This window comes from Sinocyclocheilus anshuiensis, unplaced genomic scaffold (genome assembly GCF_001515605.1).
Source record: "Sinocyclocheilus anshuiensis isolate Anshui unplaced genomic scaffold, SAMN03320099.WGS_v1.1 scaffold222, whole genome shotgun sequence".
In the NCBI taxonomy this organism is placed as follows: domain Eukaryota; kingdom Metazoa; phylum Chordata; class Actinopteri; order Cypriniformes; family Cyprinidae; genus Sinocyclocheilus; species Sinocyclocheilus anshuiensis.
Window position 1 is genome coordinate 600,949 of NW_015542408.1, and position 14,936 is coordinate 615,884.

At 35.5% G+C, this 14,936-nt stretch overlaps 1 protein-coding gene across 1 annotated transcript in view; it reads right to left on the reverse strand.

Moving 5' to 3' along the window:
- Positions 1 to 14,936, reverse strand: part of LOC107693060 (transcription regulator protein BACH2-like) — a 25,301-nt gene that overhangs the window by 3,583 nt on the left and 6,782 nt on the right. Inside the window, exons 2-3 of the mRNA XM_016492307.1 lie at positions 5,320 to 5,576; positions 597 to 1,739 (exon numbers count right to left, since the gene is read on the reverse strand). Of these exons, the coding sequence (XP_016347793.1) occupies positions 597 to 1,739; positions 5,320 to 5,562 (1,386 nt within the window). The 5' untranslated portion in view covers positions 5,563 to 5,576. The remainder of the gene's footprint in view (positions 1 to 596; positions 1,740 to 5,319; positions 5,577 to 14,936) is intronic.

Sequence of the window (14,936 nt, forward strand, 5' to 3'; positions counted from 1 at the left end):
ATTCTGCAAATTTCACACAACCGTCAGAAAATATGGAACTTCACCACTAGATGACACTGCCATCTAACTTGTATGAAATGTTTTATTTATTTGCATTCAGGCTTAAACTAGAAAACTAAACTTCGGAAACTCAACAAATATAAAACAATAAATAACTTAATTTTCATTAAGAGACTAAGATTTATTTTGTAATATATATGTGTGTATATATATATATATATATATCTTCCACATAAATGCTATGTAATGCTAAAATTATGCAGTATCAGATCAGTCATTGTCAAAATTTTAAATCTTACAGTTTAAGAAAAAATATTATGACTTTTATCCAGCAAGGATACTCTAAAGTGAGAGTACAGACAATTATGATAAATAAATGTTCTTTTGAACTTTATATTAATTTCTAATTCATCAATACAAATATTAATTTCTATTTTTCAAAATTGATCATTTTTTATGGATCATGTGGCACTGAAGACTGGAGAAATGGCTGCTGAAAATTCAGTTTTGCTATCACAGGAATAAATCATATGTTAAAAGATATTAAAATAGAAAAGTTATTTTTAAATACGTTTCTAAATATTACTGCTGGGCACCGGACAGCTGCTCTTTGGCCGGCGGCGATAGGGCAATGCGGGCTCTTGAGAGACAGAAGTTGGGGACAGTGCTTGGGAGCAGGGGAACGACTGGCTGGAACCTGCCCATAAGTCATCCGGGGTCTCCTGGCCCAAACAGCTCTCACCCGGATAAGAGTGTGCGGGTGCCGCCAGATGGTAAGGGGCTCGAGAGGAGAAGATGACACTTCTTCGGTCACTCTCCCGTTCAGATTCTTGGGAACAGATCCTCTCAAAGGAAAGTGACTTGAGTGACATGCCATCAGTTAATTTCTCAGCATTCTTTGAGGATATCACTCCAAGTCCCCCAACGAAGGTCTGATAGTCTTTTTGGAAGTCATTTGGAGCAACTTGTGGTTCTCGAAGGGGAGAGGTTCTGCTGGTGAGTTGCAGATCAGCGGTAAGACAATGATCCGAAGACGTGATTTCCTTTTTAACAAGGGAGCGCAGGCACACTGGTGAATGCTTGCTCACAGGCAATTCGATGGGCGTTGAACTAAGTTGTCTTCCATCAAACTCCATTTCCATCTCCATCTCACTCCCTTTACCCCCGAACAGACCGTCCTGCTCCAACTCGGACAAGTTCCCACTTGCTGGTTCTGCTTTAACCTGGGAAAGATCAAGGCCCTGGGCTTCGCTGCTGGTGACGGTATCCTGCAGGGAGCCGTGTAAGCTTGAGGTACTGCTGTGAGAGGAGGTGGTTGCGTTGTGCTTAGCAAGAACCTGATGGTACTTTCTATATTTGGGATAACGAGGGAGGTCGAAAGTTGGAGGTTGGTCTGATTGATGCAGGTTGTTGGTGACTTTTAATTGCTCAGTTTCAGGGTGCAGCCTTGATCCGGACAGTGGTGGTTTGGAGTCATTTGGCTGCACATTTGCATCCTCTAATCCATTATCATGATGGTTCTGAACCAGAGTCTGAGGTGATGGTGGATTCTGGCTGGTCTGGATGCCATCAGCCTCACTTTTCATCTGGGCCTGCAGGAAGCGGAAGCAGGAGTCTTCGAGGTTGTGCATTCCCAAGAATTCGGCACAACACATGACATCCTGGATGTTGTCCCTGTTGAGCAGCAGCTTGGCTGTGTAAGCAAACTGCAACAGTGGGGTAAAGCCTTTCTCCGTGATCTATAAAAAGAAAAGAAAACAAGCTGATATTTTAGGGTCATTAGTGGTATTTTAATCAAATTAAAGCGGCACTTTTGTGACATTTTATTTGTTTCCCCAAAAACCACTGTAGGATATCAGACCGAATCAGACAATCTAAGATTTGGTCAAAACATGGTTGAAACATACCCTTACACCACTTATATTGTTACTCAAGGTTTACTGCCATCATTTCCATACATTTTCTACCTCCTTTATGAGAATTACAAAAGGCTGTTTTACTACTGTAACTTGGGTAATAGTGATGCACTGATATTTCTTATTAATGGTAGACGATAAAATTTGATACTACTGTCAGTGTCAATAGCCTCATGGTTAGTGCGGCGACCCGAATTTGAAAACCCTTTTCGTGGTCCTTTGCTGATCCCGCTCCCCTCTCTCTCCACCCAATGCTTTCCTGTCTACTCTATGCTGTCCTGTCCAAATAAAGGCATAAAATAGCCCATAAATAAAATCTTTAAAAAAAGATATATACAACTTTGTCTAAATAAATAAAAAAAGAACACAAAAAAAAAAAATTTTTTAAATGTAACAAGTGAATGCAGTTATAACATTAATGTACAGTATGAAAAAAAAGTATGTTTATTTTGATATTTGCCAACAACAACATTTAACAGTGTTATTAAATTATTAAAATTTTTAAAGATTAAGTAAGTTTTAGATGATGACAAAGGTAATTTAAAAGTAAAAATGTATAGAAATTAATATAAATATTTATATAGAAAAAAGTAATATAGAAATAGAAAAAAAGTTATATAGAAATAGAATTAATATAGAAAAATAATTAACATAGGAAAACAAACCCCCAGAAATTAAATCAGAATCGACTAATATATAGATGCACACAACCGTTCAAAAGTTTGGGGTCAGTAAGAAGTAAAACATTTTGTGAAAGAAGTCTCTTATGCTCACCAAGGCTGCATTTATTTGACCAAATGTTTTCTATTTTAATATTTTTTAAAGGCAATTCATTCCAGTGATAGCAATGCTTAATTTTCAGTTGCCTTTAATCCAGTCTTTAGTCTCACATGATCCTTCAGAAATCATTCTAATATGTTGATTTGGCGCTCAAAAAACATTTGTTCTGGTTAATATTTTTGTGAAAACCGTGACCACAAATGACTGAGAATAATCAGCTGATCCTCAAATCACATTTTATTAATCATGCTATAAAAAAACTGCATCTATGCTACAAAGTATCTGAGCTTCCTATTCAATGTCTCACAAGCTTTACGTCAAGTAATAAAATGAAGTGAACTGCATAGTGTCAAGAACAAAAAAACCCCCACCATTCTCATCACTTTCAATCACTCTATCACTCTCGCAGGTATCCATGAATGCTTGGGGCAGCGCAACCACATCAAGAACATCATCTTTAAAATAGAAAGTCATCCTGCTGAAAATACAGCTCCCCCAGACATTCACTCAGTCCTCCCAGAGCTGCTAATAAATAGAAAAGCTAGGGGGGGAAAATGCTGAGCATTCTGTGGATCTATTTTCAGCTGGCATCAACAGCTGCACCCTGCAGAAGCATGTCTTTATGGAAGCCAAGCGCCATATGAGACTCCTTTAATGTTATAACCAGCAATCCTAATGAGGGCAGCAGGCAGGGACGCATGTACACATACAAAGCAGAAAGCAGAGACTCCACAATATAAAGCAAGAGGGAAGCAGCTCAGCACGGCTCTGAGGAGAGAATGAGATATGAAGCCAATTTCCCGGTCACTACAGAATACAATTTGACATTAAGTGTTTTGAAGATGAACGATAATTAATATATAAGCAGAGGCAAATGGGGGCCTTCTGACATATCTGGGATATTGTAATACAACTTTGAGCTTTGAGATCGCAAAGCACCTAAAGTATTACAACACAGAGAATCAGCCATGAATAAATCATACTTCCTCAAGCACAGTGAAGTTCTGAGAGGGAACTCTGCTAACACTTCTGGTAAACAACATAAGCAATTATGCTAACTCAAAGCTGCAGACGATGAACATGTTTTCTTCACTGACACATTCCTGTCGGACTTCTCTATCTATCTGTACACAAAGGAGCACATTTCTTGTTGTTAGAAAACAATATTCCTAAAAGGAAAATATTTTGATCAAATGTACAGTAAAACAGCAATAGATTACAACACATAACTAGTGCTGGGTGATATACCGGTTCAAACTGTAAACTGGTTTGATCTGCAAAGATCGCCAGCGGCCTCAAATTATTTTTGTTTCACATTCACAGTATGTTCTCAAGCTCTCATTCAGCCTGTCTGTTGTTTTTGTTTCGTGCAGATATGTTTTATGTAGTATAGTTTCACAAAGCTTAAGCCAGACCGTTCTGTTTTTGCTTTAAATTGTAAAATTATTAAACAATTTAATTTAATTGGATTGTGATTAAAATGCAGTGGTTCTGCAACTGTTTCATGTATTCTGATTCATATAAATGCCCAGTCAGGGAAAAAGCGTGATAAAAAACAAAAAAACAAAAACGCCATAGTCCTAAAAAAAACAACAAAAAAAAGTGATACAGATTTTTGGTCAAACCACCCACCACTACACACAACAGAAATATTATTGAAATATTATAAAAAAAAAATTGAAATTCATCAGCCATTACTCCAGTCTTCAGTGTCACATGATCCTTCTGAAATCATTCTAATATGCTGATTTGGTGCTCAAGAAACATTTATTATGATCAAGTTGTGCTGCCTGAGGAAATATACCAGATCCTTTGATGAATAGAAAGAAAAAAAACAGCATTTATTTGCGATAGATTTGTTTGGTAACATTATAAATGTCCTTACCATCACTTTTGATCAATTTAATGTGTGCTTGCTAAATAAAATAAAATTTATAATTTCTTTCAAAACAATCTTATCTTTATAACATTTCTTCTTATTATTAATTTTAAAACAGTTTAATATTTATAATATAAACTGCTTAATATTTTTGAGGACACTGGGATACATTAAAAAAAAAAACGGTTGACAAATAGAAAGTTCAAAAGAACAGCATTTATTTGGAAGGGAAACTGTCTTTTTTGAGCAATTTAATGTTTCCTTGCTGAATAAAAGTATTAATTTCTTGAAAAACACCAAACTTTTAAATGGTAGTGTATATTCAATTTCAAGACTCCTTTTTTATTAAAAAATTACACTTTTTTAAACTCAATTTTATTTTTCATGACTGTGGAACTGTACACAACATTCACTCTAAATGCAATCAAAAATATTTCAAAACACTGTGTATTGAAATGATGTCTTTTAATTTTTCAGACTGGTACGGTTATCTGCTACAAATCTTTTGATTAATTGCCTTATTAAAAAGGAAATAATGGTCCTAAAACTGACAAATAAAATGAAACAAAGAAACGAAAATAAGGGTATTTATATGCAGTAAATGCAATTTCAGAGATCTCATATCTCCCCTCTTCTGACACAGCTGGGATTTTTGTGAGGTTTTCAGTGCAGGTCATTCAGGTGCATCCTTGCAGGCTGTTAATGTATGCTGAATCTGTACCCCTACCAAATGAGGACACTCACCTTCTGTGGCAGGTTGATGACCGGTTCAAGTTCCGTCTGGCCCCTGAGCAGCAGGGAGAAATACTGGCTACAAGCTGCCAGCACTGCCCTGTGGGCACGGATCTCCCTCCCCTCCACCAGCACTGTCACATCACACAGGACGTCCTGCTTCCGCTGTTCATTCAGGCACAGGAGGATATTGGCACAATGCACTGTTGACTCATAGACATACATGGGAGCTTCAGGCTTCTCCTCCGTAGACATTCCTTGGTCAGAGCCTGTGGACCAAAGTGACATGACATGACTGCTCCACATTATTCAGGTTTCAAAAAATATTTATTGCACGTGTGATGGAAAGCTAGTTTAAAGAGGAAAAAATATGCTATTCATCTCAATGGCAGTTCTTCAAAACCAATAATGGACAATTGCACAATTACTGATGCAATCGCACAGATGTCTCAAATTGAGCCGATGACCAATTAGCGGCATGTGTCAGCTTCAAAAGTGGGCTGAAAATTAGGACTTTGATATGTGAATTTTCGAAGCAACACTAGTAGAGCTTCCAAGAGGCTGTAGTCGCACATAAACAGCAAATTATTATTATACTATTATGGGTAATGGTCTCAAAAATAATTATGTCAAATAAGCACACTGAAGCTCATATACCAACAGATGATTACTTTACAGGGCAGTTGCTTGCTACATAAAAAAGGCAAAAGATGTGTTGTAAAAAATGTGAGTCTATAATAGTATGGGTAGCCATCTGAAGGGAGTCTAATGATGGCTCTGCATGGCCATATAATGGTAAAAGAATATGAGCCTATTTTGCAAGACCAGGTTGCAATAGTGGTAGCCTCTGTTGCACTATTCCTGCCGTTCCCATTTTCAAGATGATAATAACATTCCCAATGCATAAAAAACTGATCCACACATAATTAAGGGAAACAGATTTATGGGAAATTATGAAATGTAGAAATTAAGTAATAATGTAAAAGTCTTTAGAGTCACTTTTGATCAATTTAATGCATCTTTACTGAAAGTGTATTTCTTACAAAAAACATTTAATAGTAGTGTATACAGAATTTTTCTATATAATACTGAATATAATTTTCAGTATTAATGATTAAACCATTTGATGATGGTCAGAAACCAAAACATTTCAGAAGCAAATTTTTTTTAAAATAATAAACGAGACAAAACATTTAAACAAAGGAAGAATGTTGTATTAGCTAAATATCTTAATATATAAATGATCTAAATATCTAAAAATAATCCATAGAATATGCAATTTATAAAAAATAATATTTAAATTGTGATATTTGGATTGACTATTTTTTCTAAGCGGAAATTAACAAACAAATAAGATAATACAATAACTGTAGTGTATATATTACTGAATATAATTTTCAGTATTAATGATAATGATTATTCAAAATATCTTCTTTAATGTTCAAAATTAATAATATCATTATTAATAATAATGATAATACCAATACATAATTAAACCTTTTGATGATAGTTAGAATCTCAGTTAAAGCAAGAAAATGAAAAGGTAAACAAGATATAATACACATAAGACTATAAGTGGAAGTTAATCAACAAGTAAGATAATGCAATAACACCAATGTCCATATTTATTTGATAAGTGGGAATATTTACAGTCAGCCAGTCATGACTTGATGATAAACTCCTTGAGGATGACAGAAGACCTGATCCAGATTTATTTTGCGATAATAATCAGTTGACCGTGCATAATCGCTTACATATACTTCTACAACACAAGATGTGTTTTCTGCTCTATTATCACACTATGTTCATTCCTAGAGGCAGTGAAAAGCTGAAAGGAAGAACTAGTAAGGGGGATTTTCCAATTATTTTGAACCAGTCTAGTGAAGATGAGCTGTTGAATAGCAATTGCTCACTCTAACACATGGCATTTCAGCATCTTGGCTTTGGTAATCTCAGCATCAGCTCGTGAATCATTAACACATCTACCAATAAAGCACATACAGAGCCACTCACACTGACAGAGAAATGTCTTATAGCAGCTGTCACTCGCTTGCTCTACCCCACACTAATGAGATATCACCAGCATGTCAATTCATTCAGAGATGCTGCTCTCAAAAGGAAAAATACCATGCAAATAAACAGAGGGAATTACAGAATGTTTCATCATCAACACTGATGCATGACTATGTCAGACAACCAAGACCATAATGCAGATGAGCATCATTACAATGGCGTTTAAAGTATCGTGTATTGTGAGTGTTGCACATGCAGTACAATGAACTGGGTTATCAAAAGACAAATTACTCTGAGAAAAGTGATCCACTGAAAACTCATTCAAGTGCAAAACTAGGCTTAACTGGTCAGTCGCTGTGGAAACAAACCTACTACAGAACTAGCCTATTCTGTTTCTGCTCCTCCAGGACTGAATGGAAATATAATTAGAAAGCATTTGTTAAAATGTCCAAGATGCTGACCAACCCTGCAGTCTCGCTAATTTATGAAGCCTCTAATTCCCCGACCTAAATCCATTGCCAACACCAATATGGCTTTATATGGAGGAGTAATAATTCCTTTGATGGAAAAGAGACTGCAATAAGCATGTACACACTCTAGTAACAAACTGTAATTAGATCAATTGCATTGAACATACAGTATCTCACAGAAGTGAGTACACCCCTCACATTTTTATAAATATTTTATTATATCTTTTCATGTGACAACACTGAAGAAATGACTGTTATACAAGCTGTACACTCACTACTTTACATTGTAGCATTTGTAGCATCTTTACATTTTCACATGAAAAGATATAATAAAATATTTACAAAAATGTGAGGGGTGTACTCACTTCTGTGAGATACTGTATATAGTATATACAATGTATAATTCAGAATAATTAAGATTAATTTAGCATAAACAGACATACATTTATTTTCAGCACAATTTTTTTTTCCCAGTTTTACTTTTTCTAAAGAAAATGTGAGTGAAAATGAAAAATGAAATATTCTTTATTTAAAAAAAAAAAAGATTTTTTTAATACAAAATTTTTAATTCTGTTATACACCACCAAGCGGTTCAAAACCTGTATGAATTTCTTTCTTCTGTTGAACATTAAAGAAGATATTTTGAATAATGTTGCTAACTAAATAGTTACTGGCCCCCACTGACTTCCATAGTATGGAGGAAAAAAAATGCTATGGAAGTCAATGGGGACCAGAAACTCTTTGTTACCCACATTCTTCAAATATTTTCTTTAATGTTCAACAGAAGAAAAAAAAAACTCATATCATTTTTAAGTTATCTGTCCCATTAAAGTTTGTTTAAACTCATTTAAACTCAACAAAAATTTCAAGAAAAGAAGTCCATTAGATCCCACATGGACAAACATTAAATAATTGATTACACAGCACAAATGCGGTGACCCCATTTTTAACAGAATGACCAAGACATTAATCAAAAAGTACATATAATTCAAGGCCTCCTACTTCAGGGGGTAATGTGGCTGTTATGACCACCAAGAGAAGCCTGGCCTAATTTCATACTGACCTGATTACAGCAGCTCTTCTTTCAGTTCCAACCACTGAAGAGCTTTCCGAGAATAATAGTATGCTGTATTTTAAAAGAAGCTTAAGTGAGATGGTTTAACATGCTAATAAGGAGAGACTATCAGTCAACAATTTAAATAATAAAATGAAATGTTTTTAGGTTTTTTAGAAACTTTTATAGATAGATAGTCTACCAAACCTAAATTAAATTAAATTAAATTTGAAGAAAGAAATAATTAAAACATTTTTGTTAACCACTATACCACACCACTATAACTGTCATTGACCTACACATGAACTCTATGCCTGTCTGATGCTCTGGTTGTGAGAACAGTTGATGAGCATATTCTCGTAAAATATATAGGCTAACCGACCGCTATCTGCAGATTCCATGAGCTCATGGTTTGTGTTGCAGGACGTGGCAGGCTGCTGGAGCGGTGATCCAGTGCTGCCTGATACTTTCAGCCTGCAGGTCAGGAGAGAAAGCCACACACAACCAAACAGAATGACACAACACACCTTAGATAAAAGCTCATCTTGGGGGGATTTTCCAGCAGGAAACTTGACAATGACATCATTAGTTTCGACAATGAACTATTGTGCTCAAAATAAGGTTAGCCGTCTCTCTTTCAGAGGGTGACTGTCATATTCACAAGCCAGTATAAAGGATGTGAACAAATGGTGTTTGAAAGAATGGATCCCTTTGAAAAATGCAAGCTATTTTTTGGTACTCCGTGGGAAATGTCCCACAATGCATTCACAATTGCATTCACATCTGTTGGACACAAAATGCCAATGTAAATTGTGCCAGTTCACTTAGTTATTCATATGAATTACAGTTCTACAAATTAGCGTTGTTTATTTAAAGGCAATCAGGTGTTAGCTAAACAGCTGAAGTATCACTCCTCAAGTCAATCAGGGCATTCCTAAGCAGGCTTTCTATGTAAAGATAGGGGGAGACTCCATGCCAGAGTATTTTGGGCACTGGTTGCTGAAACAGAGCTTGAATGAATCATGGTTTCCCAGAGACTGAAGTGAGAAGTGACTCATAACGGTCTTTAATATGGGCAGAGGCAACCGTGACACAAAAACACTGCAAGCAAGCTATAAATATACACAGAAGCTCACAGTGAGCTGGATAAACATACTTCAGTACAAGCAGTACATAACACAATCAGCAGAGGGTGAGGCATTAAAAACATAGATCATGGATATTTTAAACTAAATTCACAAGAGACATTACCATTAATTTGCCATAAATAAGGGGTGTTCATAGGTACATTAGATTAACTTTGAGATTAAATGTTTTTGCAAATGGTTTCATAAAAAAAAGAAGTCTTTTGCTCACCAAAGCTGCATTTATTTGATCAACAGTAAAAACAGAAATATTATGAAATATAATTACATATTATTATTACTACAATACAAAATAATTGTTTTCTATTTGAAAATATTTTAAAATGTTTTTATTCCTGTGACGCAAAGCTGAATTTTCAGTCTTCAGTGTCACATGATCCTTCATAAATAATTGTAATATGCCGATTTGTTGCTCAAGAAACATTTCTTATGGTTATCAATGTTAAAATCAGTTTAATATTTTTGTGGAAACTGTGATAAGTGTTTTTTAGGATTAATAGAAGAGAACAGCATTTTGACATAAAAAATATTTTGTGACATTACAAATGTCTATACCATAATTTTGCCTTTGATCCATTTAATGCTAAAAAAGTATTATTTTGCTGAATAAAAGTAATAATTTCTCTCAAAAATTTAAATCTTACTTGACCTAAACCGTTTTTAAAAATATTTTATGTCATAAGGAATCTGATGATGCAAAATTAATAACTGAAGCATTTTATTGAAGGAGATAGGTTATGCAGATTTAATGCAATTAAATTAATTTGTTTTGCTACTGAAGTTTAAATTGAAGACACTATTAGATATCTTGTCTTATAATCCCATACTCACAAATTGTGAGACACTGCCAAAATATTCTAATGATACGACCCTTAAGAAACTAGCAAAATACATAAAAAGACATTAAATACATTGCAATATTGACACTGTTGCCTCCATTTTTTGCCATCAGCATAGAAGAGTTTCTGAAGTGAAGAGATTAAACAGCTGAACTTTTTTTCTCATTGCCTTTTAGAACTTATCTGCACTTGAGTAATGCCTGACAACACAACAAAACTAGAGCACTCCTGATATAATCAACGAAGCTGCCTACATTGTGTGTGCAATGCAGTTTGACTTTATACTTTATACTGGTCTATACAGCTTGCTTGATTAAAACTGGAGCATGCTAGTTTTGTCACGTCATGTCGCTCGCTTGCGTGTAGTGTAGATGGGATGTCAGCATGACCAAGGCCTGGACATCCTTTCTAAGCAGATGGTAATTGAGGCCAGCATGGGAGGCAGTAACCGTTTGAGGGTGACTGATGGTTCAGCCAGCAGGTTGCACCTGATTTTCTCCCTACAGTAAAATATCATGAATTTCAAATGAATATCACACAAGTACTGTGGGCTCAAATAGCTTGGAAGAAATGATTAACATAATCAACTAGGAAACACTGAAAAGCTTTGAAGATTTCATTCTGCTGTGATCTCACAAACCGATTGCAAAACATCAAAAAGAAGGAATGCAAAAAAAGCGAATGCTGAAAGGTTTGAGCGCTTATTAAAATTTCATCATGCTCTACAAATTTGACGAAGAACATAAATACACATTTGAAGACAGTTTATTACTTTTTATCCATGTAAGACAACCTAAGACATGAACAAAGGCATGTCAGGACAACAAACTGTTGAGAAACGCTAAAAAGTATATTATTTTGGCAGCAAGACCTCTTTCTGTACTAATGAATGACATTTGACAAGGTAGAAATGTTTACAAGAATGATACCCCAAACCATGTTAGGTAGTGTCCTAATTTAAAAATGTATTCTGATTCTTTTGACTAATTAAGGCCTTGATTTATGAGAAATTCCTGGTTGCAGTCTCAATTCCTGCATTATTACAAGCAATATTACAATGACATTTAGAATCACCGCCCTGAAGTTGAACTGTTGTAATTTCAATAGATATTTCCTAAAATAAGCACAGGTATTTCAATCCACTGGGAATGACCTTTCTTTCCTGTCACTCCATTTTCTAGGATGTCGTCTACACCTCTCTTATTTCAGCTGAACCACTGACATCACATCTCGCCTGAGGTATGTTTCCTCGGTCTGCAGCAAAAGAATAACTGGACCACTCACTTGAACTCAGTCAAAGCAAAATATAGCAACAAAAGAGGTAACGAAATTCAGTGAAATCTAGGATATGCATGGTCAAATTACACATTATGAAAAGGATAGTTCCCGTCCTGGTTGTTGATTGTTCGATACAGTGGCATTCCCTGCTTAGGTTATCCAAGATGTGCAGTTGATGAGTTTGTTTCTTCTTCACAACAGATTTGGAGAAATTTAGGATCACTTACGCAATAGATCCTCTGCAGTAAATGGGTGCCGTCAGAATGAGAGCTCAAACTGCTGATAAAAACACACAATAATCCACAAGTAATCCACACCTCTTTAGTCCATCAAATGTCTTGTGAAGAGAAAAGCTGCATGTTAGAAATAAACAAATTCAAACCATTGTTTCTGGCTAACACATAAGTCATCTATCCATTATATTGCTTTCACTAGTGAAAAAGTAATCTTGTCTGATACAAAAGATAAATATACAGACCAAGCAATGTTTACAAGCAAAAACGGTCTAAAACAGTTATAAACAAATATGTTGGTGGATTTTGTTGTGAGAGGACAACAAAGCATGGACTTTTTTTGGAAGCATTATTATGGACTCATATTTTGACCAAAAGCAATGGTTTAAAGTAGGGCTGTCAGTCGATTAACATTTTTAATCTAATTAATTACATGGTGCGGCGATTAATTAATCGCAAACTAAATTTGCCTGTGAAAATACCCACAAAAGATTAAAGCTATTATTGTGTTAAAGCAGCACTATGTAACTTTTTCTGTGTTCAAAATTTGCAAAATGTATATAATGAGCGAGTATGGTACATTTATAATAATAAGTACTTATATTTGGACTATTGTAGCCTGGTCGGGTCGTCACCGCTGCGGAATTGCCATAGACATTAGAGATTAAATACATTTAGAGAAGTAGCTCCGGTTGAAATGTTCTTCCGCGGGATGTGTGCAGTTCTGTTTATTAACCGCTAGAGGCCAAAAGTTACATAGCGCTGCTTTAAACGAGAAAGTATCAAATGGACATTACAAACAGTAGCTTTAGAAATAAATATTTTATTTAAAATGTAGGCTATTACACATAAACGTTAAGGCTACAACATAAACTATGGAACATATAAGAAGATAATTTAAGAAACAATTTTTTGTCATGCAATGGAAGTCACTAGTAACCAAAACAACTTTGTTACCAACAGTCTTCAAAATACCGTCTTTTATGTTGCGCAAAAGAAAGTAAGGCATTCAGGGTGAAATGACAAGAGGGTGAGTAAATGATGACACCATTTATTTATTTATTGTGAACTATTCCTTTAATGTTTATTTATTATTATTTCTTTAATAAATGGAATGATAGGCCTACTCTAAAACAGAAACTAAAACTACCAGCAGGTGGCAACAAATGTCTTCATTCGATTCGTTCAAACGGCGAATTCATTCAGGAATTCAGTAAATGGCTCTCTCTTATGAATGGGTCTTTGAATCATTGGTTCTCTCGATTCGTTTAAAACGCGGATTCATTCAGAAACTAAACTCCACTGTGTTGCTCACAGATGCACAACAGTTCTGCTGTGGGCCTATGGCTTTATAGATAATATTTTCGTTGACAAAATAGAGCAAAAACGCACAATAGTGTGTTTAAAATATAACACAATATTAACAACTTATTTACTGAACTGTTGTGTAAAATCACATTTGTACTTGTGCTATTCGTGACAAATACAGCACTCGTGTGATACTGCTCTTGCTGCTCGTGTGATATCGCTTATGTGATACATAAGGGGCATTTTTTTGCCCAAATATCTTGAATTTCAGGGCATAACTGCATTTATGGAGATCGAGTTGTTGCCCTGCATCATATTTGTCAGCAGTCAACTGTATGAAATATAAGATGACGTACAGGTCTGGGGGCAGGGCCAGTGCGTTAACTGCATTAAAATATTTTAACCGCACTATTTTTCATAACTAATTAATTACGTTAACATGTTAAACTGACAGCCCTAGTGTAGCAAATTAGCTCAAAAGGGAAATGTATATAAATAATTACAGTTAATTATGATTAATTACAATTATTTATATCAGCTGCCAGTAGTAACTGTACCAGAATTACATTGCCATCAACCAATCTGTTCGTCCAGCGAACATTCAGTGTAAGTTCATATCAACTCTAGGAAAGGATATTTCCGTGGCCACAGAAAATACTTTCATACAGTATTAATGCATTAGAGCATGTAGTAAGGATCAAAATCGTAAAGGGACATTAATTTGCAAGGCAGAATCAGAAACTCATGTAATTTGTGCACGAGTTTTATTAACTAAACACGAACACAAATTAGTCTAACAAACAAACAAACAAACAATCACTCATACATGGGAAAGGGCAAATGAGGCTTGATGGATGAAGCCATCAGGAAAAACCAGAGAATGAAGCTATGAAAAGAGTCAGTTAACCACCTGAGTGAAACCATCAGCGCCGTTTTAGAACGGGGTCTACAGCTTATACTAACCCTCGGTTTCGTTTAGTTAAATGTACGATACTTGCATTGCCTTGGCCTGGAACGAGTGTACGGATGCAGTCTCAGATGAAAGTCTTGATGGTTTGGAGGTTCAGTGGTGAAGGAGTTGCGATCACTTTCTTCCGGTTTTGAAGAGTGATGAACTCCAAAGATGTTCTGACTCGATGGTGATTGGGAGTTTCTTCCCAGTGGAAAGTGAAAAAAAGCTAAGAGACATTAGCTGAGATCCTAGGATCTTTGGTGAATGGAAAGTCAAGGCCGAGGCCTGCCGTAGACTTAAGGTACAGAAGACTTCTAGCTCACATCCTCATCTTCTC